The sequence below is a fragment of the Micropterus salmoides genome, unplaced genomic scaffold (genome assembly GCF_014851395.1).
Source record: "Micropterus salmoides isolate LMB-PRFRI ecotype aquatic unplaced genomic scaffold, ASM1485139v1 Ms_hic_scaffold_15, whole genome shotgun sequence".
Classification (NCBI taxonomy): domain Eukaryota; kingdom Metazoa; phylum Chordata; class Actinopteri; order Centrarchiformes; family Centrarchidae; genus Micropterus; species Micropterus salmoides.
This window is the reverse complement of record NW_024040596.1, coordinates 14,768,629-14,793,848: the sequence shown is the minus strand read 5'-3', so window position 1 is coordinate 14,793,848 and position 25,220 is coordinate 14,768,629. Positions and strand designations below refer to the sequence as shown.

At 39.4% G+C, this 25,220-nt stretch overlaps 1 protein-coding gene across 2 annotated transcripts; it reads right to left on the bottom strand.

Annotated features, from left to right (window-relative positions):
• Positions 1-22: 22 nt before the first annotated feature.
• On the bottom strand, positions 23-25,217 carry zak (sterile alpha motif and leucine zipper containing kinase AZK). 2 transcript variants are annotated; one of them, XM_038720514.1, is made up of 20 exons: positions 25,036-25,215; positions 23,266-23,455; positions 21,969-22,056; positions 18,832-18,933; positions 17,329-17,394; positions 17,212-17,240; positions 16,391-16,528; positions 13,979-14,065; positions 10,343-10,417; positions 10,138-10,244; positions 8,103-8,238; positions 4,600-4,644; positions 4,473-4,503; positions 4,217-4,356; positions 4,043-4,105; positions 3,781-3,870; positions 1,701-1,817; positions 1,473-1,547; positions 1,147-1,297; positions 23-966 (listed from the first exon to the last, which is right to left on the bottom strand). In XM_038720514.1, the coding sequence occupies exons 2-20, from the start codon at positions 23,422-23,424 to the stop codon at positions 254-256; spliced, it is 2,412 nt and encodes an 803-aa protein (XP_038576442.1). In that variant the 5' UTR covers positions 23,425-23,455; positions 25,036-25,215; the 3' UTR covers positions 23-253. The 2 variants fall into 2 exon arrangements, with proteins under 2 accessions (XP_038576442.1, XP_038576443.1); XM_038720515.1 differs by lacking the exons at positions 23-966; positions 1,147-1,297; positions 1,473-1,547; ... (4 more) ...; positions 4,473-4,503; positions 4,600-4,644 and adding an exon at positions 5,728-7,227 and having other exon boundaries at positions 25,036-25,217.
• Between the last annotated feature and the right edge of the window lie 3 nt (positions 25,218-25,220).

The following is a 25,220-nucleotide window of genomic DNA, read 5'->3' as shown; positions in this document are numbered from 1 at the left end:
GGCACACCAGACCAAATAAAACTTGCAATCCTGGATTTAACCATTGTCACACATTTTTATTAGTTTGACAGGAGCCAGTTTTTAAATAAACACACATGGTACTATTTATACATACATTGTAGGCATCAGTGTGATTATCTACAGTATGTAGTTTATGTTTGAAAATGCATTATGCAGACATATGTAAAACCTTTTCAGTGCATAACATGTTATAACAGCATACAAGAAGCTGTCAGTTCATTTGTGGCTCACATTACGTTCTTCCACTGATGCCACGCCCTCCCCTGCCCCCTTTCCTCTGTCGACCTCTGACTTGTTTATTGTCCTGACGTGGTAATCTTTTCTGTCGCTCCACTTTGATCCACCCTCCATCGCTGGCTTTGGCGCCCTCTTTTTCCTCACCAGGGTTTTCTGTCACAGATGATATACCTGGTATACTTGGTGTGACACTGTAACTGTTGGACCTTGGGCGACCTGGCTGCCGTGAGGACTTGCTGGTTTTATTATGAACATAGCTACCTCTATTATTGGTCCATGCATGTCCCCTACCCTGCCCCCCTCCCACAGATAATGTGTTGCCAAAGTTGTTGTTTCTGCGGCGGTCATGCACTGCTCCAGCACTAAGCGGACGCTCTCGTTCCCTCTCTGAGGCGCTCTCTGACGTTGTGCTGGAAGGGCTGCTGCCCTTTGACCCAAGATGGAGTGGGTAGAGTTTGGCCGACAGGCTGGCAGTTGGCGAGGAACTGCGTGAGTCGATCCAGGGAGGTACATGGATGCGGTTTGGAGAGCGACGCACAGCTGCAGCATAAGAAAACCCATGGCTTTCATGTGCAGACAGGAAGTGAGGTAGAGTGAGGGGATCAGAGCTAGTGAGGGCAGTCAGAGCAGCAGTCGTCTGCAGAGATTTCTGGGTCATCATCTGCCTCTGCCTCCGCCTTACATTGTACATCCATATGGGATCAATATCTAAAAAAGATGTGGATTGATAAAAATAGGAGCACATTCTGTGTTTTAATACTGTTCATTTGTGATATCTCGAATTCATAGGAAATTCACCAGCAACAATCTTTATTTGTCCAGCAGTGAAAACTGTTGCTTTGGCACTCTTCAGGTCAAAGACAATACAACTATAATTAAAACCATTACCTGAGTTAGACTTGTCCCCGGGGTTACAGTCTATGTCAGCTGGTGCTGTTTCAATGATGAGCTCCACAGTCTTGATCTCGTCTTGTCCACCAACGAGACTCCACGTCACTGGACAGCTGTGTCTGGTAGACTTTGGTGACTTGACATCATTCTGCAGTGTCAGGTCAAAAAAGAATATAAGGATATTTAGTATGAAAAACAATATACTTGTCGCACAGGGTTCTGTGATTGCCTTTAATGCATTATCAAATGTATATTTCAAATGAAGAATGTTTAGATTTGCATTGTTTTGTAAGGTGCCTCCCACAGCTGCTGAAATGACTCACCTCATAATTGACCGTGTAGTCCACTCTCTGGTTCTGCTGTATTCCAACAATCCATTTGTCCATCACAAAAGGCGGCTGCAATGCAATCACAGTAGTTCATTAAAAAACTCTGAATATGTCAACCACAATACAACAATCCTACAGGTAAAATGCACCATTTAGCACTGACTGAAACATGAGTGGTCTTGTCATTTGTGACTTGTTAAGGAAATGCATTTCTGACGACACCTTAGTCATCCGCAGGATTTCCACATCCTGTCGGTTGGCATTAAAGATGACATCTTTGATGTAGGTTACTGCGACATCGTCTCCATCAAGTTCCATATACATCTTCCATTTGCAGTCCTGAAAGAAAAGAGCTAATGGTGAGATAATGTAAGTGTGGTCTGGCAGACTTAGAAACAACACCTGATGTATGGAAAAGTTTATAATTGCAGGATTCTGTGTGGAGAACTTGGTTACTCTTGTATATAAACCAACAGCACAACCTAGAGGTTGTTTAATGGTAGTGGCAAGTTATTGGCCACAAGGCCTCGTATTGTGAGGGAGGAAAGAAATTATAGCATAAAAATTATACATATATAGCAGGGGGGCAAAAATAAGAAATTTAATGTGTATACTATATATGAAGCAGAGTAAAGGCATTGTGAAACACCTTATTTAGAGAACTGATCCTAATGGAAATAATTTTTTCACTTTACTATACTGATACCTCAACATGAAATTTTTGCATTTCATAAAATTAATATAACAGAGAGAAAAAAACTAATTACAACAATATCAAATATTTTTTATGTAGACATTGTAAATTCCATTTGATCTTATCATTCTCAGTGGAATCCAGGAGGAATATTTTGAAGAAGGAATCTGGTCCATTTCAAGTGATAAGGGTGAAGGATGAGTTGTTGCATGCAGGACAAATCAAATCCTCTCTAGGCGGCACAAATCTGAACAATTCCCCATCCCTCTTCTCCTGCATACTGAATGCTGACGAAGCAGTAATGATTCTGCCAATCCCCAGAAGCTGGCCACGAAACCACAGGTCACTGCTTAACCGCGCAGGGTTCATGGCACAGGCCAATCCATTGTGTAGTGATCACAGAGAAAGACATCAGAGGAGTGGCACTAACACACTCGTCTGAGGAGCCCTCGCCCTCTCCTGCATCGTCCCCAGAGGCTGGAAACGGCTCAAAGGGGAAGCTTCAGCAAGTCTCTGGCTCAGAAACACACCAGTGGCCCTGCGCTGGCCTGGTGTCTGCACTGGACGGTCGCACTGGGTCTCCCAGGTCCATGCTAGTCTAATCACTCCAGCAGAAACAATGTCTGGTAATGATGCCTAGGACCCGAGTGCGTCTAATGACAACTCATACATAATTCAGCACCTTTCACTTGGCTGCACGGTGATATCCTCATTAGTAGGGGACCCTCAGTGGCTGTCAGATGGTGGCCGCACAATCGCAGGCCCTCATTTTGTCTTTGAGAAGTGCAGCTGCTTCCATGACATCGCCAGCAAAGAGGGGCGAAGAAAAAAAATTCAGTGCGGGTTTGTTTTATTTAGTGCAAAAAACCTTCCAGTTTGTAAAAACAAGGCTGACACGGAACCTGACACCAGGCAGGGGAAAATAATTAGCTCTCATTTTCTCAGCCTCCTGTTTCCTTCTCCCTGCTGTGTTTTCTACCCACTAAACCACCACATGTCAGAAGAAATGGGAGGCAATTAGCAGGCTCGTTTCAGCCCTGCCGAACACACTGAAAGAGGACTATTTATGATGGGACAATGAACAGCTGAAAGATTAAATAACGTTTGCCTTTTAAAAAGAAAATGACTTCTGGCTAAATGGGCTATTTTTGATTAAATTCAAACAGCAAGTGAAGAGCCACCCTTTCTCCACAGTTTGAGACCCTAACAAAGGGCCGTGAGCAAGTCGAGCTGGATGTGGTACATGGCTGAGAATGAAATGTTTATTTGTCTGGTTTTACACATGTCTAGTGATGCCTTTAATGGCCAGTGTAACAGCCATTACCATGAGTCCTCAGAACAAACAGCTTCAGTACAAGGAGGCTGAATCAATCACGGCAAAAAATGCAATTCTGTGCATCCATTTACACGGTAACAATTATTGCCAAACGTATTAAAGATGTTAACAATTAATAACAACCCTGATCAATGCAGACAATATTTATATGTGATTGTCCTCAATTTTTTGGATGCCCTTCACAGAGCGGATGAGGATCTACATCAGATGCTCACAGCTGCAGAATATGTTGATGCAATCTGTGTATGTGTTTCACTACAAACCAAACGTACAGATCTGCCAGTTCCGGGTTTCCAGTGGTACCCAAACACCAGCTCCAGGTTTACAGTTTTACTCCTCTCCACCTCCTTTTCCAGCTCATCCTGGAAAGAAAATATGGTACATGGTAGAAATATTATTTTACAGCTTAGGGTTGTATAATGAGATGAAGGGTTTGGGTTAGGCCTTGGCCCAAATATGCAGTGTACTACCCCCCCCCCCCCACACACACACAAACAAACAGCTCCTTCCAAAGATAAAGAAAAAACTTTATACCTTCAACAGAGGCGGGAAGTGGACGAACCCAAGGTAATCATTAGTTAGCTTTTCAATTTCACCCTGCCAAAAAGAAAATGTAAGATTCACTATCAACAAGCATAGATCTCATCCTGTAAATTATGTGTGTGGATAAAAAAAGACGGCTGTGGTTAATGATTAACTGGGCCTTGCCTTCAGGTGCATGACGTGACCTTTGGACTTAACCCCCATGTCCCGCATGTCGTTTTCTGTGAGCAACAGCAACCTCCTTCCGGTAATGTGATTTTCTTTAAACAGGTCAGCATACAGCTGCATGCCACATGTACCTTCCCCTGAGATAGAAAAGGATACAGCCAGTTTCATAAACAACAGATCACAAATAAAGATTCTGAAGCTCTCATTAAAGACAATCTTGCAGAGTACAACTTCAAAAGGTAAATGGACAAACCTGCGCCAAACATTTGCTGCATCCAGAAATACTGCAGGAATAAAAGGGTAATATATTAATTTTAATAGTAATGGTGTGAAAGCCTAAATAAATACATTAATTATGAGTTAAATAAAATGAAACTGACCACATGCTCCTCTGTCCATGTATAGATGTCAAGGGTGGGCAGCAACTGCATAAAAACAAACAGACAAATAGAAGTAACAGCAATAGAACATGGATAGATACAGACACTATGAAATATGTGTGTATTTAGGACAGACAGATCTTCAAGTAAAAATCCCAAGAATCCCAAGTAAATGTTATTAAAATGAAAAATAGCCATGTTTCCATGTCTTCAAGGCCATTGCTTTTCCGGTTATTGTGCTGTGTGATTATGACGCCTTGCCTCTAATGGTCTATATCAAACCGAAATGTCCATCTGACTGATCTAACATGATCTATTTGAATGATAAATAATTTATTGCTCATTAAATGTAATCAGGCAGAAACTTGCCAGCCAAAATAAAGATGTCATCATTGTGATCATGAGACTGGTGTGTAATGACATGAAAATTGGAGGAACGATGACTAAATGAATGAGTAATCCCCATTCACTGTCTTCTTCCCACGACATCTGATAACAGCTCAGATTATGAACTGAATGTTGTTCTCAATAGACAGTCGCTGCCTTACATTTCAGTGCAGCCCGCCGCCTCATAAAGCCACTCAGCCTGCAGCGAGTTCCGCCTCCTCCAGTGCTGCGGTTCGGAAGTAAACTGATTCAGAAACACTCTGCCACTGCCAAAGTTTCACTGGAGTGACTTAACATCACTTTTCAGGCAGCATATTGTACTGTATTTCATGAATGTGCTTCTTTTATTAAGATCGGTGGCATGTTGTTGTCAAAAGTAACTGTTCTTTTGTTTATAATATATGTGTGGAATCTGTGGCGGGGGAAAAAAGAGGAGACTTTGAGTTGGGTGTTGTTCATACAATTCTGCCCCCATGTGGACTAAGTGGATGATTTGCAACCAGACTGTGAATGCCAGGAGTTACACACTGCTTAATATCACAAAAAGTAGCTCAACAAAAGTGAAGCAATATATTTTAGAATGTTATTAAAATGGTGTCAACCACACTCTGTTCTGTCTTCAAACACAAAATGTTTGGCAATAATAGTAGTAATACAACATAATTCTCGAAATGAAATATTTGTCCTTTCATCACTATTATTATTGGAAAGTAATAAAAATCAATCTTAGAGAGACAGATCGGCAGGGAGTTGAAAGAAACTGATTTATTGACAAAACTGGATGCAAGAAAATAAGTCACATCAAGAAGCTGCTAGTCATGTAATTTCGGTGGAAGTACGAGGAGACAACTAACAAGTGTGGAAGCCGAATGTTTCAAGAAGCCCTAAGTGTCTGTGTTTCACATGGGGACTTTGACCATAAATACTGGTCAGAGTCTTTTTTTAATTGTTATGTCTAGTCTAGTATGTATTGGGCTTGATGGCACAGGAGTACAGGCAACATTTGAATAGGAATATTAGCTCATGGCAGGAAGCTAACAAGCAACAACACAGGAATACAGAGGATTACATCCTCATGAGACTGGCTGATGATAACAAGCGAAGGGGACAATTTAATGGGCTATGCTCAAGGAAGCATGTCCTTCCCCCAGATGAAGCATAATACCTAAATGAACACTAATGCTAATACGATTTCTTCTACTGTAAAGTGCAGGTCTTGAGGCTAATATTCAGTTAAACCATATGATGTCATACTGTTTGTAAAATACGTTAAAATACGTTCTTATTATTAACTATTATATCTTTATTTCTTAATACTTCAAAATTTTTTTCTGCCTATGAGAGAAACCTGTCTTGAAAAGTAAAATGTAAAATGAGAGAATGACGCTGACAGTCACACAGGGAAGTCCCTCTCTCCTGCTGTTTTGAACCTGGGTCAGTCAGAAGAAAAAACATGTACTTTCTCATCCTGGTAAGAGACTGTCTCAACAACTGCACTCCACCACATCCAGAACAAATTGGCCAATCTTAATGTCAGCAAAATGTCATTTCATCATAAAAGCCTGGCCTTCTCTAAGCAACTGGCTCACGTGGCTCTTTCTTCACAGCATGGCACTATACATCCAGTACATTAGGCATACAGTGAATGACATCCATAATATCCATAGGTGGAGGGCTACAAATATATTCTATAATGTTTTTCTGAGCTAAATTCAGCTATTTCTGAAGGTAAATCATGAATACCTTGAACAAAGCAGAAGAAATAGTATGCCAAGATATGTTTCCAAAGGACAAAGTAAAGATTATTGAAATGACAAAATAATCAACATGACTTAAAAAGCAATTCATTCAGAAGCAGTGCTTCCAATACTGCATTAAGTGAGATCACAGTATTTGAGCAGCTGTGGCAGGACTGAACGTCGGAGAGCTTTATTCACTGTCGTCAGACCATGTGAAGCGTCCCATCCCAAGAGTCATGTTGATTTTGTGTCCTTCTCTGACACAGCTCGACATGGAGGAGTTCTGCCTGGCCTGCATGTTGACCTGCATGCCCGAGTGCAGGACAGGCCGGCCAAAGTCCAAGGAAAACACGTCCTCAAAGCCTTTCATCATGGACTGCAGATTCACCTCCTCGTTACTGGAGGATGTGATTTGACACGACATCTGTGAACTGTTTGATTCCTCCGTCTTAGACTGATAGAACGACTTAGTACTTATCTTTTTTGCCACAGGTAAGAAGAGCTGAGAGGCAGAGACAGGTGGAGAGTGGGGACACAGGGGTAAAAGAAAAGAAGAGAGGATAGAAAAGAAAAGAAAAGGAAGTAATCAGTTTAAAAATACAAAATAATTGTAAATAAGAAAAGTGGACAATTTTAACCCCAATCCAAGATGTGATTTAGAAAACTAGATGGTAAAGAGAGGTTCACAGGACAGAACAACAGAGTATCAGGGGATAGGAAAAGAAAGGAATTTATTTTAGTGTACTTGATTCAAAGACTTTGTTGACTATTTCAAACTCAAATTATACAAAGTGTGTTTTGTTGAGTGACAGCTACACACTGTGGCATTTGGTCACAAAAGAGTTTAAGGAAACGACCAGTTTTTGTTCACAGAAACACAAGTAAAAACAAGGAAAACTAGAACATAACCTGCTGTGTCTTTTTGCATGCAAACAATACAATGCAGGCAAATAAAAACTGTGAACTGCAGGTCAGACGCGGGGCGCTCACAATTGAATATGAATTCTAGTGGTCAATGCAGCATTCACTCAGTGGATCATAATGCTGTGCTTGTTGGGAAACCATGCACTAAATTGCACATATACTATACCACACTACACATAAATGCAGTCCTGCCAATAATATACACTACCCATAATGTTCTCATAATGTGTTTTTTCCTTTACTTCTAATTTCACAAAATTTATTTTCACTTCATCGCTTTCCCGTTTCAACTACACCCCAGAGGAAGGTAAATTCTGTCCCGCTTCTAATGGTTTTAAGAAAACACACGTGTGAACAGCAGTGTAAAAGTGAGGTGCTAATGCAGTGACCACTTGACCGCTGTCCTGAGGGTGAAGGTGGACTAAGGTGGAAAGGGGATAACGAGGAACTCACTGGGCTGTTGGACTGGTCGATGAGTTTGCGCTCCCACATTTTTAGACGCCGCTCCCGCTCCTTAAGCTCCTGCTCTTTGGTACTCAAGTCTCTCTCCAGCTTCTTAAGTCTCTCAAGTGTAGCTTCAATCTCAAACCTGCAGTACACGGCAACAGAACAATGTCAGCAATTTAAGAAATATCTTCACATTGAAAAAAAACTTTTGTTCTATAAGTACAATTCTGACATGATTTCAAAAGTACGACAAAAGCCAACAATGTGTTAGTCATGCGTTAATACACATTCGATGCCAGAGACATGTGGGATTGACTCAGTACACTACAGTAATTGCGGTCATTGAAATGAAGGCACATGTCAATATTTGGCATCTTTGAAACTTTGGAGTGTCCACTAGAATGCGAAATGGACTTGTGTGGGTTTGAACAATGTTTAGCTGCCGGTGGGTTAGTCATTGCAAGCAGTTGCCAATTTAAGAGGTTAATGAGATCTTAGCTTAAGCTTTGTTTTGTTTTTTTCATGGGATTAATCACCAGCCTTATCCTTTAAACAACTGAGGAATAGTGAAATGAATCAGTTAGTGTGCCAGGACAACATAACATAACAACATAAAATGACACTCCCTCACAACCCAGTGATGCCCTGCAGTCAGAAGGTGATTAGTCCGTGTCTGAAGCTTTGAATACCAAGGACAGGATTATGTCTCGTGTTCACTTCATGCGGGGAAGTTTGTTTTGCCCAGCAGGTGGGGCTGCACAGTGTGTCATGGAAATCCATGCTGAGCTTCAGCCCAACAAAAATTTTGTTCTCACACTTTCTGTTTATAAACACATGTAGCCCAGGCAGGAAAGCCCATCCTTACTACTCCCCGGTCCTCCGGTCCTTCCACCCTGACTCGTCCCACCTCAAAATATTTCCACTCTTGCTCAAATTCCTTGCTCAAGAAATCCAAATCAAAACTCATCAGGTCAAATTTTTTATAAGATTTTAATTTAATATATCCAATACTTTGGAATATGAATGAATACCAGCAAAACTAATGACTTTCCCAGCCATTAGCTCAAAGCTCCACTAAGTGCAGCCTTATATTGCTTCTTGCATGCCTGTAGACTTTGTCTTGTTATACTATACATTCCTTCCGAGGGTAAAAAGGGCTACTCCTACAGTTTGCACCCAATATGGATGTGAAGGCTCTCAAACACCCTTCAAGCCAATAGTCCGCACTTGATAGAAATGGTTTCATTTAAATAAGCTACAGTAGCCAACACAGAGCCAAATTGTGAAAAGCATATCACTGTACTAAAACTTGTATGCTGTATCTATTTCTTAGTAATTCATCAGCTAAATTGAGAAAAATAAGAACAAGCCTGACAGATCTCACTACTCTGAGGTCAACCTAACATCACTCTGGTGAAGCTGCCTCCTGTTCTGGTCACCCAAAAGCCTCTCCTTCCATTTTCAGCCAGCTAAGCTTATATCACACCTCTTGATCTACAACAAATGCGTCTTTCTATGTCACACATTCTCAGTTTCTGTTTTCCAGCAGCGAGATTCGCTCCATCCTGCTCCACCTGCAGATGGCTGCCTGGACATGATGCCACCAGCACAACTTCTGAGGAAAAACCTCAGAGCACAGACAAGCCCCGCAGAGAGGCAGACAGAGAATAAAGTAACAGCTGAGACTCAGGCTGTGCTGAACATCACCAAACCTCCAGCTGCTCATACAACCCAATTAAACACTTCTACTTGAAAAAGATGGTGATTATTTTTAGGGCCTTATGGGTAAGGAGAGGAAGTATATCCAGATGGATGATTGTTTAGAGGTTTTCATGCCTTTATGTAGCTATCAGTGTAATTATTAAAGATCTATATGCACAATCTCAAGTCTTTTTTTTGTATTTCACAGCCCCCATCAGCTACATTTACACATCATTCTTTGAAAACAGTTGCACATTTCCTTAGGCTGAGGCAATATACTGGTGAAAAAAGAGAGTTATAAATACATTTACTGGGCCTGGAGAATGGCTGATATCATTACCTCCATTCAGCCTTGTTGTGAAGGAAAGAGTTGCACTGTTGAGGAAGTTGGCTGTCATTAGACATGGACTCCAAAGTAGACAGGATTTGCTTGAACATCGGCCTTTCCTAAATCAACAAACAAACATTTGCTCTGTGTGTGACTCAAATAAAAACATTCATATGTTGTTAATATGCATGCTATTGTTGCTTAGTGGATCACTCACTTTTGCCTCTGTTGCCCAGCAGTTCCTCATGAGCTCAGCAAAGCTGGAAGGACAGCCACTAGGGATGGTTAACCTCTGAAATGCACACAGTGAAGGATGAGCTGCTGGTTAGTCAACTGAACTAAACCAAAGAGAGGATTAAACCTTGACATTTTGGATATGTACACTTATTTCCTTCCTTGCCAAGAGATAAATGAGTAGATTGATACCGGTCTCATGTGTGTAGGGTAAATATGAATCTACATCTAGCAATCGGATAGCTTAGCTTAGCATAAAAACTGGAGAAGGGGAGACACTGTCCTGGAGTCTCCAATGGTTACCTGGTTGCCTATCAAACCTTGCAGTGACAAGACTCCAGAAATGCACTGCACCCAGGCAACAAAAAGATAGAAGCGTTATTTAGTGAGCTTAAAGCAGATAAAGTAACATAAAATTTTCTTTTGAACCCTGGACCAGGGACCAGCCAATGATTAGCTTTAAGCTAGCTACTAATGTACGAGCCAACCTTGTGTGTAGGAGTGTGCCTTTGTGTTTGTGTGCCAGCTAAGCCTCTGACTGAACTCAGAAATCACCAGAAACTCCAGTTCTTTCTGTCATTCCCTGTCTCTCTCATTTTTTCTCTTTTCACTGAAGGTTTGGAAGTCCCAGGATAAGCACACAGGCCTATTTTTAAGCTTTAGTTGAAACATATGAAACTCAAGTGAATGCATCTAACTGAGCCCCCATGTCTTTCCATTGACTTTGTTTGTTTCCAGTCTTTATGCTAAGCTAAGTTAACCATCTGCTGACTATCCAAGGAAGGTTAAAGTCAATAGCAGCTGGACTTGGTTGAAGTTACTTTCAATCAAGTATCTTCAACCAAGTCCAGTTGCTATCAACTTTAACCTTCCTTGGATAACTATGACCTGGATGACTGAGAAACTTCACAGACATCTGCTGACTGTAGCTTCATATAACCATGCAGACGAGTGGTATCAAACTTCTCATCTAAATCTTGGCAAGAAAGCAAATGTGAGTATTTCCCAAAATGTCTATTTCCTTAACATTACATTTGACATCTATGACCCCAAGCAGAGTCATAAATTGCAGTTGAGACTGTTCTGACATATATACTGTATATATATACTATATACACAGACACACACACACACTGTGCTATTTCTATGAACATTTTCCAGCTGTAAACCATATAAACGTAAATGCTCATTGGAGATAATCACTGATATGTCTTTGTGTGACCCTAAATTGTCCTTAGGTGTGAGTGTGGGTGTGACTGGTTGTTTGTCTATGTGTGGCCCTGCGATGGACTGGCGACCTGTCCGGGGTGTACCCTGCCTTTCTCCCAATGTCATCTGGGATTGGGTAGAAGATCAGAAGTTCAGTGAGGATCTCTGAATGATCCAATGTTGACCTAAATGACTAATGATGATAAATAGAATCCACCTGTGTGAAATCAAGTCTCCGTATAAATGCACCTGCTCTGTGATAGTCTCAGAGGTCCGTTTAAAGCGCAGAGAGCATCATGAAGAACAAGGAACACACCAGGCAGGTCCGAGATACTGTTGTGGAGAAGTTTAAAGCCGGATTTGGATACAAAAAGATTTCCCAAGCTTTAAACATCCCAAGGAGCACTGTGCAAGCGATAATATTGAAATAGGAGGAGTATCAGACCACTGTAAATCCACGAAGCCCCGGCCGTCCCTCTAAACTTTCACCTCATACAAGGAGAAGACTGATCAGAGATGCAGCCAAGAGGCCCATGATCACTCTGGATGAACTGCAGAGATCTACAGCTGAGGTGGGAGACTCTGTCCATAGGACAACAATCAGTCGTATACTGCACAAATATGGCCTTTATGGAAGAGTGGCAAGAAGAAAGCCATTTCTTAAAGATATCCATAAAAAGTCTCGTTTAAAGTCTGCCACAAGCCACCTGGGAGACACACCAAACATGTGGAAGAAGGTGCTCTGGTCAGATGAAACCAAAATTGAACTTTTTGGCAACAATGCAAAACGTTATGTTTGGCGTAAAAGCAACACAGCTCATCACCCTGAACACACCGTCCCCACTGTCAAACATGGTGGTGGCAGCATCATGGTTTGGGCCTGCTTTTCTTCAGCAGGGACAGGGAAGATGGTTAAAATTGATGGGAAGATGGATGGAGCCAAATACAGGACCATTCTGGAAGAAAACCTGATGGAGTCTGCAAAAGACACTGAGACTGGGACGGAGATTTGTCTTCCAACAAGACAATGATCCAAAACATAAAGCAAAATCTACACTGGAATGGTTCACAAATAAACATATCCAGGTGTTAGAATGGTACAAAGTCCAGACCTGAATCCAATCGAGAATCTGTGGAAAGAACTGAAAACTGCTGTTCACAAACGCTCTCCATCCAACCTCACTGAGCTCGAGCTGTTTTGCAAGGAGGAATGGGCAAAAATGTGCAAAACTGATAGAGACGTACCCCAAGCGACTTACAGCTGTAATCGCAGCAAAAGGTGGCGCTACAAAGTATTAACTTAAGGGGGCTGAATAATTTTGCACGCCCAATTTTTCTGTTTTTTATTTGTTAAAAAGGTTTGAAATATCCAATAAATTTCATTCCACTTCATAATTGTGTCCCACTTGTTGTTGATTCTTCACAAAAAATTACAGTTTTATATCTTTATGTTTGAAGCCTGAAATGTGGCAAAAGGTCGAAAAGTTCAAGGGGGCCGAATACTTTCGCAAGGCACTGTAAACGTGAAGATGCCAGGAAACCATTATCCTCCAATGCCACCATATTGCACAACTGCCACCCATCTGGAGTGAAATCGGAATTGGGCAAAGAAATACCTGAAGACAGATTTTTCAGAGGTTTTATGGACAGATGAAATGAGAGTGACTCTTGATTGACCAGATGGACAGGCCCTACGCTGGATCACTGGTGGACAAGGCACCACTTCAACTCAGGCGCCAGCAAGGTGGAGGAGCAGGACTGTTATAGGCTGATATCATTAAGGATGAGATACGGATCTTTTCGGGTTTAAGATGGGCTGAAACTCAACTCCAAAATGTACTGTCAGTTTCTGGAAGATACTTTCTTCAAGCAGTGGTACAAGAAGATCTCAGTTTTCAAGAAGGCCATGATCTTTATGCAGGACAATCATCCATCACATGGCATGCATTCAAGTACTCCACTGCTTGGCTAGCCAGCAACGGCCTCAAAGATGCACGAAAAATGACCTGACCCCCTTCCTCACCTGATTTCCTATTGAGAACTTGTGGACAATACACCTCTTTGAACAGCATTTGGGTGGCTGTGGTTGCTGCATTAGTGAAAGTTCATAGTGAAGAGATCTAGAAACTGACAGACTTCATGGATGGAAGGCTCATGGCAGTTGTTGAAAAGAAGGGCAGCTATATTGGTTAACAAATATTTTTGAAAGGCCAAAGATTTTATTTAATTGAGAATAAACAAGTAATTTGATAGAAATTATACACACTGATAGTTGCATAATAATTCTGCACACTTATATGTTCTCCTGAGCAAGACAAAACTCACTTTTCTTTAGTTAAACATTCAGGTTCAATTATATTTTGGATTGACTGAGAGCATTCTGTTTGTTGTTAATCACAGACTGGAGTACCTCATTTTTTTCCACCACAAGCCAGGCCACTTGTAAACCTTCCAAGCCTTTGAAGGGTATCTCTCGGGTGAGCATTTCCCAAAGCACCTGTCACACAAGTCAAGAGCCAAGGTCAGAAAACAAGCAAAGTTATAAATACTGTAAAATGCTATAATACATTCATGTATGTGTATGCTCTGTCACCATACACAACATCTATGAATCCTCTGTTTTGCCCCACTGGGTGGTTGGCTTTCACAGAAAAATGGTATAAATACATGAATACTATTGAGCGGATAAGTATCTTTTATCTGTTTATATAGCATGTGTATTCATATCCACACACACATTAAAAACACTTTTCTGTTTTTCTTGGAGACCGAAAGCAACATACAAAAGGGACAAATAGAGTAATTTTAGATTTCCAACAACTTTTAAAGGCTGCCATGATTTCTGAAGTACAATAACAGTACTCCCTTGATAATTTAGGTTCTTTTCAGTTGGTATTCAGCAGTGTCAGAAATAACAACCTGCTTCAACGTCTTAAAAAATTAGATCATGAAAAGGTGATGGAGAGCCATTCCAAGGGCTCTACTGTATATGTACCATATTTCTGCATTTCTGCACTTGCCAGCTGCCTCTCATAACATGTACTGTATGTATTCTACTATAGAAATAAGCTACTGAGAAAAGTGTTTGAGGGGGAAAACTGCATACTTAAATTTGCAATCATTTTGCAGTACCTCTGACATAAAAAGCACTCATTGCAGTCATAAACATTGTCCGTTTAGCATGGAAAATCCTACATACACCTGAGGAGACATAATTTTTTACATATTAGATTGTTTATTTATTGGGATTTTACATCAGTATCATACCCCTTTATAACTTCAATTTTTATGATCTGATAAAGGGTATCTGGTGATGGTTTCCATTTTGAAATGACTACTTTAATTCTTTAGACAGCTACTTCCCAAGAGTTTTAAGAATAGGAAAGACACTAAGTTTCTAAGACGCTGTACTTCTGCAGAGGTCAAAATTATTGCTGTTGTCCACATAATCAGGGAAAGAAATGCAGAAATGAAAACATCAGCAGTTGACTGACAGTTGTTTTTAGTGCCATTCCTTCAAATGAATTGAACATATTTGATTCAATTTTACACAGGTTTTTAAGACAAAAGAAATCAGTATTGTCTGCAAAATTCCTTTAAAAAACAAAAAAGCATTTTATTTATTTGGTCAACTCTGGCTGAACAGTCTCTCACTGTTCTTGTCAATCACTCACTTTTGGGTTCTTTGATTGGCCATAACGAACACATTTTCGCTAACCTTTGACTTGTTAGTCAAAGAAAATAAAGAATATAAAAGTAACTTTTATGCAGGGGCCAATACTCCATCATAACAATGTCAGATTAGTGGAGTCTGTGTTCTATGATTTCTTTAACTTTCCCAAACCTACAATTCGAAATTCATCCCCACTTCACACCATGATTGGCAAGCTGTGTAGAGGTGAGAATACATCCAGGGTTTGAACTTATTTCTCAAATTACCAACTTTCTGTCACTTTTCATGTGCACATACAACCGAGTGCAAAACTATGAATGTCTTTGAGGAGAGACTGTCTGAAAATGTTATCCCCATATTTAAATGATATCTTTTGGTGTAGGGCATCTGTGCAATATTTTGGTGTGTATGTTCTGGTGTTTATAGATCTGTGTGTCATACTGCATGTTCACTGTAGTTTGATTTTACATGTGTGCTGCTACATCAATTGTGTTCTCTTGAATGCCCAAGTCAAATTTCTCCTAAGGGAGACAATAAAGGCTAATCTAATCTTATCAAATGAGTCAGGGCTGCATCACATTAATCTTCACAACTTCATGCATTTTGTAATTCCTTTCAAAGACTACAACCATTTAATTGTTTTCTTTATATGTTTTCGATACTTCAGTATATTGAAACGTGCAAAAAGGAAGCGTATGTAAGATATTTGCCCCATTGTTTTAGTTATGTTGACAAAATCAGATATAATACTTGGAATATTATTGATCTATTATGTGAAACTCTTCATTTCACAACCCAAGCGCTGACCATCTGTGGAGGTCCTACATTGTGTTTATATGTCAACTAAAATGGTTGACATACAAACTTTGTGTATCCTCTGCCTCTGTGCTTGTAAGGCACCTGTCTGCTGTGACTCCTAACTGACTTATGAGACCTCTGGAGCTCTCTGAGACCAAGTCGTAACACTTAGAAATGTTTGTGCACAGGACTTATTCTTAATTATGAGAACAACTGTCCTAGACACTATATGTCAGTCAGATGATTGGTGGCTTTTATCCTGAGGAAGGCAATATGTATTCAAGGAATTTGAAATCTAAAAATTGCATCAGTTATGAGCTGCTTTCCCCTCCTTTCTTTCTCGTTACTCACCACACCATAGGAGAAAGTGTCACAAGTCTCAGACACAGGCAGGCTCTGGATCACCTCTGGAGCCATCCAGGGAAACGTGCCCACCAAGGACATGTGTGTTGTGTGGGTCAGAAATTTGGATGCCCCAAAATCACAGATCTGATGTGATGAAAGCAAACTTGAGATTATCCAGCTAAATGAAAATGTTTATTTTGTATCCATAACAACCATTCATAGAACAATGTACTTACTTTATGCACATAATACTTAAATTGCACTAATCAGACAAGGTTTTAATAATCTGCAAGTGTGCATCTGGTGGTGATGCTGGTAAATTATACTCTACTGTAATCACATCATTTAGGCCTGGACTCAATTGCTTTTTTCGTCACTGCAGTATCACAGGAAAACGCAATTTGGCACATGCTCTTGTTTCATTTTAGATAATGAGGGTGTATGATCAGATACATACAAAAGAGGCTTCCAAAAATGTTAAGTTATTGAATAGTTTTCCATAATACACTCATAATAACATAAAAACTCTCTTACAAATAAAAGGCACAATATAGTCATACATTCTTTTGTTAAATCTCTTTCTCCTAGTCTCATTCACCAAAGCACCTCCAGTAAAACACACCGGTAATGCTGTCAGTGGTTTCTTGTACATGCTAAGTTAGTCACTGCCCTCTTGTGTCCACATACTGTAGGTAAATAACATACCAGTGTTTCATGCTCAGATTCCTTTCAAATTCTTAAACAGTATCACCTCATCAGAACTGGCTTATTGTGAAACAAAAGGTTTCTGAGATAATACTCTACAGGGAATAAGTCATAAAACCTACCTTGAGAACCTTGTCTGCAGCCAAAACAACTGAAAGCGGAAAAAAGATGTTTACGTGTGGCATTAATGTCTATACAAATTAATATGTTTTGGACACAAGAAAATAAAAATCTGTTACCATTCCTGGACTTTAAGTCTCTGTGGATCACCTTAACGGGGGCCTCTGAATGTAAATAGTGCATTCCTAAAGCAGAAATAAAAGACGTTTTTCTGAAGGCAATCACTGGAAACTCATATATAAAATGGTGGCCCTGATTAATCACATGAGAATATAATGCGTCTTTCAACTGACAATGTTCCAAGAGGGTAATGTATGCTGTATGTGTAGCATAGCAATAAGCTGTGGGGGAACCAGAACTGCTTTTGAGTAGAAATGCATATTATTAGGAATTTACTAATGGGCAAAATCAAGACTCCTGACTCTTGCCTATTTATATTTACATGGAAAAGTACACCCACACTGCCTGCACACACTAAAGCACACAAAACTGGTTATGAGCATCAACATCAATAATAACTGCAACAAATGAGGATTTAAGCCAGCAGCAAAAATGTCAAACATTCCTTCTTGCAAAAAAATTTTAATACTAAGGCTACTAAGACTACACAGCTAAGGCTGGTTCTTGCAAAAATGTCTGATTTTAACCTGCTGACAATGTGGATCTCAGCACAACACCTTCAGCATGGGTCTGAATTAGATAAATCAACATAGTCCTGATCTTAATTCATCTGTTTTACGCTTTCAATCTGAGATTCTTACAGAAGCTGGCTTTAATAGAACTACTCGTGGCTAGTTAAATTTGAATTGCTAAACAGTTTTCAAGGTGTTAGAGCAAAGATGTGACTCTGAAACATTTAATATCAATACAGGTGTTCCTCAGGGTTCATTCTTAGGTCTTCTCCCTTTTCACATTAATAAACTACAGTTGTATCAGATAATGATCATTTATTCTATGCGTATGTGTATACAATATTCATTGTACCCAAAAATCACCCATTAATCTAAATCATGCACTAGAGTGGCCTTTTATTTAGATTATTTTGAATGTTGTAAAATTGCAAAGTATCTTAAATTTTGGGTAGATGGTGCACTGCATTTTAAGGGTCAATTTATGAAAGAGACAAAGAAGTTTAAACTCAAGGTTGTTTTTTTAAAGAAACTGAAAATCTTTTTCTGGAGAAGGTAAACAATTGCTCCAGGCTTCATTTGTTCTAACTACTGACATTGGTGACATAGTTTATAATCACAGTTCACAGATTTATTACAACTTTTTGCTATTCAAAAGAAGAAAAAAAGAAACAAAACTAAAATTAATCTAAAGCGCTGTAGTAAAAAGCAACTTAGTCCTTATAAAGCATTAAATCGTACCTGCCTCCTTCAGTTCTAAAAATTCAGCTTTTCAAATTTTAGCTGCCATCTTTGTCACCTTATAACCGCTTTCTCCATTGTGCATACATTTAACCACATGTAACCTATTATTATTGTGTAAATCTCTGTGAATTTTCTCTCAATGACTTTGTGCTGCAATTTTTCATTAATACAAAGACGCTGTTATTGACAGGCACAACTGTTAAGGTGTTATATACTAATATTATCAAGGGGATAATTATTGTCACATACCTCTGGCAATCTCTGCAGCCCATGTCATGATCTGCCCCATGTCCATTTCCTCACTCTCATCACTGGACAGGTAATCATACAACGATCCACCGCTTGCATACTCTGTGGAGAAATGTGAGTTTGAGTTTGTATCATTGGGAGTGACTGACAGTTTGTGAGGTAAAATGTCTTACAGTGACAAAGCAGCTCTTTTGAGGCATTACATTATACATATGAGCGCAGTATGTGAGAGCATTACGTGACAACAGTTGAAAACTGAAATTCTGCCAGACGGCTCCTGGAAGCCAGCTGACAGCATCTTGTTTACAGATTGCTCTTGTCACTGTCGCTGTGGATGAGCTCAATTTATCACAGTATAACTGAACACTATGAGACCCCATGTTCCTGTCCAAAACACAAAGGAATAGTCCTTCTTCTCTGTTATGAAACGTTTCATACACTACTTATGGGTCTTGACAACCATGTGGCCTTTTGCAAAATTCCCTTACAGGACAGCCCAAGACAGAGATAAAGCTTAGATGAAAACAGAAAGGTATGAACAGGCTAATCAACATTTTTGCTACCTTTAGACAGAGACTGTCTTGTGGGGTAAGGTGCTTTAATGAACATAAACAAGCATCATCATAGCAGCTAAAACAGCAAGAAACCTCTGTTAGTGTATAATGACCCAATCATGTTCCAACACAGTAATGTCAACATGCACCAAGACAGGAGTCTAATTAACAATCATAAAACATGCAGACGGTTTTTATTATCATGAGTCTGAATTTTGCATGGCTTTTTTCATTTGCATTGTAGCAGAAGCTGGCCACCAGCAGACATATAAGCTTGTATCTTAAATAATAACTTTACCTGTGTGTACAAGTGAAGACTGGTGTGCTTTTGTACTTTGCACTTTAATCTGTTCATCCACATTCCATAGATTTGAATACCTATGGCTCTGTTGTCAATTTCACTTTCATTTTACTATTATCCACTTCCCTAAGAGTGGATTAGTGCTTGTGAGAACTTGGAATGTATTACAGGAAAATGTACCTTTTCCTCCAAAGAATACCACACCTTAATTCATTAGGTTCTGATTGACAGCAGGCATTGTTAAAACCATTGTTAAACTGATGTTTGTTAACAGAGACAAACAGGTCACTCAAATAGGCTGTAGATATTGGCTATTAGAAAGAGGGAACTGCCCTGTCTGATGCTGTGTGTCAACAGACTAAGGAAATTTATAACAGAACTGATGAATGTGGACATGGCGTGGTCATAAATCTTCTTCCTGTACCTGGTGCTAATTAGATTCTGCTTTGATAAATATAGACACCAACCAGCTCCTTGACAACAAAATCTTTCTCTTTCACAGCTGCAAAATACTACAGTGGCTGCTAAAGTTCCCTGTGCCATGAGTTTTCATAACATGTCATATAAGACACTAAGTAAAGATTTCACATGAGAGTCTGCAGCTCACAGTAATCCCAATTTTCTCCCTAATGACAGAAAAAGTAAGGTAAGTTAGCCAGTGTTTGTTAAAAAAAATTACAAAATTTGTTACAGTATCATGAGGTGAGGTTTCATATTACTGTAACTCAGCATTTCAGGGGAGTCCTGAAGACCAACCAAGAATATCAAAGGTCTATCCTCTATGTCCTGATGTAAATGACAGGAACATTACCCAGTTATTTTCTAATCACCACTAAATACCGGTACTATGTGTTGTTTAAAGAAAGTTGGGAATGTTCTGATGATTTTTTTCTGTCAGGAGTATTATGCATTTCCTTTTGTACAACACAACACAAATTTGGAGCATGGATTTGCTGTTTTGCAAACTGAAACACAGTTTTGGTGTTTGTGTTGCCTAATCTCAGAACCTGGGCCTCTTGTTTCCAAGAATTCCTCCAAACAATAGCAAGACATTGTAGTAGAGAGATATAAAAAATATTAACAATCGTACACACACCCTGACACTGCTAATAAAAAGAAGTCTCACAGTCTTACATTATTTCTCCTTCTGATTTGTTGTCTTATTTCTGTGAGTGGAAGTTTTAACTGTAGCTACATGGGACAATAAAGATTTACCTGCATTGTATTGTTTGCTTTATTCATTTACCATTGCTATTTTTAAATGAACACTCCACAATAAGGCTCCTAAATCCAACTCTCAACTCTGCTGCCAACCTAGTCAGAAAGCTACACTGACACAAGGAGGAAATGATTATAACGAGGGTGAACACAACATACCAAAAGCTGCTACATAAATGTTCCACAATCCTGCTGTTAATATAATATATAAATATAAATTAAGTTTATGCAATATTCCCTCAGTAAAAATCTAAGATTTGACAGTTTGTACTTTAATTTCACACTAAATATGTTTATAGATACTTTACAGTAAGTATCAAGCTAAATGTTCAAATAGTTTCTAGCTTCTCAAACATGAGGATTTCCAGTTTTATATTATTGTAAATTGAATATCTTTGGGTTGTTGGCTGTCAGCCAGACAAAACAAGCTGAAGATGTCTCTTTTGGTTCTGAGAAATTATGATGGCCATTTGTCCACTATTTTCTGACATCTTATAGACTAAACAATTAATCAGTCATCAAAAATATAATTTACAGATTCATCATAAAAGTAATTGTTAGTTGCAGCCCTAATTACATATGCAAGATGCTAGAAACTCTGCCCAAAACAAGAGAGTAGGGAAAAAACTGAATCTAGCTGATGATCTTAAATCCATTTATTATTACAAAATAGATAGGGGAGATCAGTACTATTACAGCAAGAAACACTAAACAATGCAGCAGAAGAGAAGAGAGTTTGAAATACAATTAAACTTACAACTACAAATAATATCTCCACAGGATGACCTCTACAGGGCCCATGAGGGCCCCTTGCTACATGAGCTTTATTCTTCTCAGCCTCTAACCTAGACACAAAACAAAACAGGGGCACATAACTACTGTATCAATGTGTACACTTCCTGAACACTCTGGCATTCACTAATGCTTCCATAGAAACCTCTGCACCATTCAATGTTAAGCAAAATGCAACTGGTGCAAACAGATTCAGCTGCTGCATTTTCTATCAGCACTGTATATATGACAAGGTCAATATGATGGCTTTAGAAGAAAAACATAAATCTTACCAGTGACAATTCCATAGTTGGGAGCCTCAACAATCGCACCATAAAACTGGATGATGTTACGGTGGCTGAGGACACTGAGAATTTCAGCCTAAGCAATGAACACACAAGGAGAAAACATAACTGGAACTTTTTCATGATAATGCAGGTCACTATGCAAATCATTATATCAGTGTCTATAGAAACAAGACTAAGAGTTTACAGCCATGCTAGCAGCAAGTGGTGCTTTGAGCTAAATGCTAATGTCATCATACAAGCATGTTCACAAGGACAATGCTAACATGCTGATGCTAAAGAGGTTTAATGTTCACTATGTTCACTGTCTTACTTTAGCATGTCAGTGTTTGGTAATCGACACTAAACACAAAGCACAGCTAAGGTTGATGGGAACATCACTGATTTTGCATGTATTTGGTCATAAACCAAATTGTTGGACAAATTGACAATGGTGATGGTTCTAGATGACAAGTTAAACGATTGCCATCAAGTGCATGACATGACTGTTACAAAACTTCATTAGTCAGTCTTTCCAAAAGTTGTTTAGACATTTCACTAAAAAACACAAATATTAACCTGAAAATTCAGGTATGATCAGTCAGTAGGATTCATCCTCTTGGGGTTGAAGAATGTCTGTATAAATTTTCAATCCATCCATTAGTTGCTGAGATATTTCAATCTGAACCAAAGTGGTGGACCCTCTGACAGACAGACATTGCCATCCCATGAGCCATACAGCTAGCATGGCTACAAATAAATTAGTAAGAGTATATCTATATCTATATATCTATATCTATATATCTATCTATCTATATATATATATATATATATATTAATATAACATATTGACATAGAAGGATCATTGTGAAACCATTCCTGGAATGAAGAGAAAACTGACAAAACCTATTCATGTAATTGTAGCCAAACACTATAACACTATAATTACATGAACAATTGGTTCAATGTGAAAGGATTACATTACTATTCTCACTGAACAATCATCTCTCCAACACTTGAGTGAAGCTGAATGGATATCTGAGATCTTTTTACAATTTCATAAAACAAAAAGGATGTATCCGTTTCTGAAGATCCTATCACAGGCCAACAAATGTAATACAATTTTCCATTTTTTGTCTTTAAGACAATGAGCTTTCAAAGGGATTTCAAGAACAGTCCCTGCTGTAATTGGGCCAAATACATTCTTTCATTTCACCACATCCCGCTAAATGGGGTAGCAATTAAAATGATTACTATAATAACAATTAAAAAGTATATGAAAAGCCAAGGTAATTATGACTCATACCTCGTTTTCAATCTTGAGCAGCTTCTTTACCGCAACCTCTTTGTCCTGGGAGATCCACCTGGCTCGGTACACACTTCCAAAGCTGCCGCCGCCACAGTTCTCATAGAAGTGAATATCATCAAACTTGATTTGCACGAAGGAGGCGCTTGGAGACGACATCTCATAATGACACTCAGCACCAACTCAGCTTCTGATGGGGGGAGATCACAGGGAAGGAAGGAAGTCTGGTTCACTCAACAAAGTCCTCTATGGTCAAACAAACCTACTCCTGCTGTGCAAGACACTTGCAAAGAATAGCTTCACTCACATACCATTTGAATGTGACTGCAGGTTAGATGAGACTCCACTGTGCCACTGACTGGTTCTACATGTGGTGTCAGTGTGCTATCCCTGGTTTTAGCTTTGTGATTGACCGACCATACGCTGTGTATTTCTCTTGCTTCACACACTCTCCTCATCATCAGTACCAGTAAGCAATGAGCTCAGGGTTCAGACTCTGCTTGTATAAGGACGATGGCATGCCTGGTATGCTGTGACCATGCAGTCACAAACCATTCCAGCACGGTCGACTGTGTTCAGTACAAGTAAGGCCACAAGCAGAGAGGGCAAAAAAAACTGTAAAGATAAACTGTCTCTGACTGTTTCAAGACAAAAACCTGGAAAAACCCTCATATTCTCGTCATCTTTTAACAAAAAACAAGCTATTTCTGCTTGTGTATAAGGCTATATGTGCAGTATTTGAGTAAACCAGGGTTAGAAACGTAATGGGAGCCCACACAGATTGATTATCACATACTTTTGTTTGTCTGTGGCAGCATAAAAGCATCTTGTAAAGAAATAATTCCATCATTACAGGAAATTGTAGCCCTGTTATTGTTCAAAGGTTCCCCATTTACAGCTGAGCAATTACAGCTTTTAAAAGGCTGTTACCTGGGTCTTCATTGGGATTGCTATCCAACCCAGCGGGAAATGCCTCTATTGTCACACAGTGGGGGGTCATCGCTTTCTGCTGATTTACTTGTATTCATGCTATACTTAGCCTTGCAGCAATCTGCTTTGTGAACCAGCTCACAGTATTGTCCGTCCACTCAAGAAGCCAGGGTTACCGGGATATGGTAGCACTGCTGCACTCCCTCCTACCATTTCTCACTTAATAGCAAACACCACCATATAAGCACTGTAACAATAATGGCCTGACAGCCATATGTCATACCGCAGGTAGTTACTGTAATCAAAACTAAATGAAAAATACAAATCTAGCAGACAGTAGGGCGAGCTGACGGCTTATTTCACATCCTAACAGTCAGCAGCACTGTGATATTTAACCACAGAGACATCCAGATGTGAATATCAGTCTTAATGAATGATCTTGCAGAACATGTTTTGATATTGATCATACTCTGTGTAGCTGAGATTATTGGGGTCATTTGCATTGCCACATAGCTTTCTATAGACATGATACACTTCAAACATTTTACAATTAGATATTCAAACCTGAAAAATAAAAGGGCATAGTTTACTGCAGAATATTATGACAGTGGAAAATATATAATAATTTCTATTAGTAGACTGTACCTGCTATTATGCAGTAGCATTGTGTATCACACTCAACATCCCCAAAACAAGAGGAAACGTTTAGGTTACAAATATCATGTGTGCTGTACCTTATGAACATATCATAAGACATGCTGAAATGTATGGCAGTAAGCTGGCATGTGAACACTCTTACCTATCTTCTACACTCAGTATCTATAAAAGTTAGTTACATACCGACATTAAGTGTGAAGTTTTAGGCTTCTGAGCAGCTCGTCGTCGGTGCAGAAGGTAAACGTTCAGTAAGAAAAAACAGAGAAGTCAAGAGTTCCGGTAAATCTCATGTGACGCTTTTGCTTTCTTCGTTACACTGCGCGGTAGTTTTACTGGTTGCGCAACTTCTTCCAGCAGAAGGCAACACT

What these genes read in the sequence shown, in the direction of transcription:
- zak (XM_038720514.1), bottom strand. Translation starts at nt 23,424, where the DNA reads ATGTCGTCTCCAAGCGCCTCCTTCGTGCAAATCAAGTTTGATGATATT. An exon ending in AAATCCTGCGGATGACTAAG is followed by an intron (nt 1,548 to 1,700) that starts GTGTCGTCAGAA and finishes ATTGCATTGCAG; the next exon opens with CCGCCTTTTGTGATGGACAA. An exon ending in CGGGGACAAGTCTAACTCAG is followed by an intron (nt 967 to 1,146) that starts GTAATGGTTTTA and finishes CATCTTTTTTAG; the next exon opens with ATATTGATCCCATATGGATG.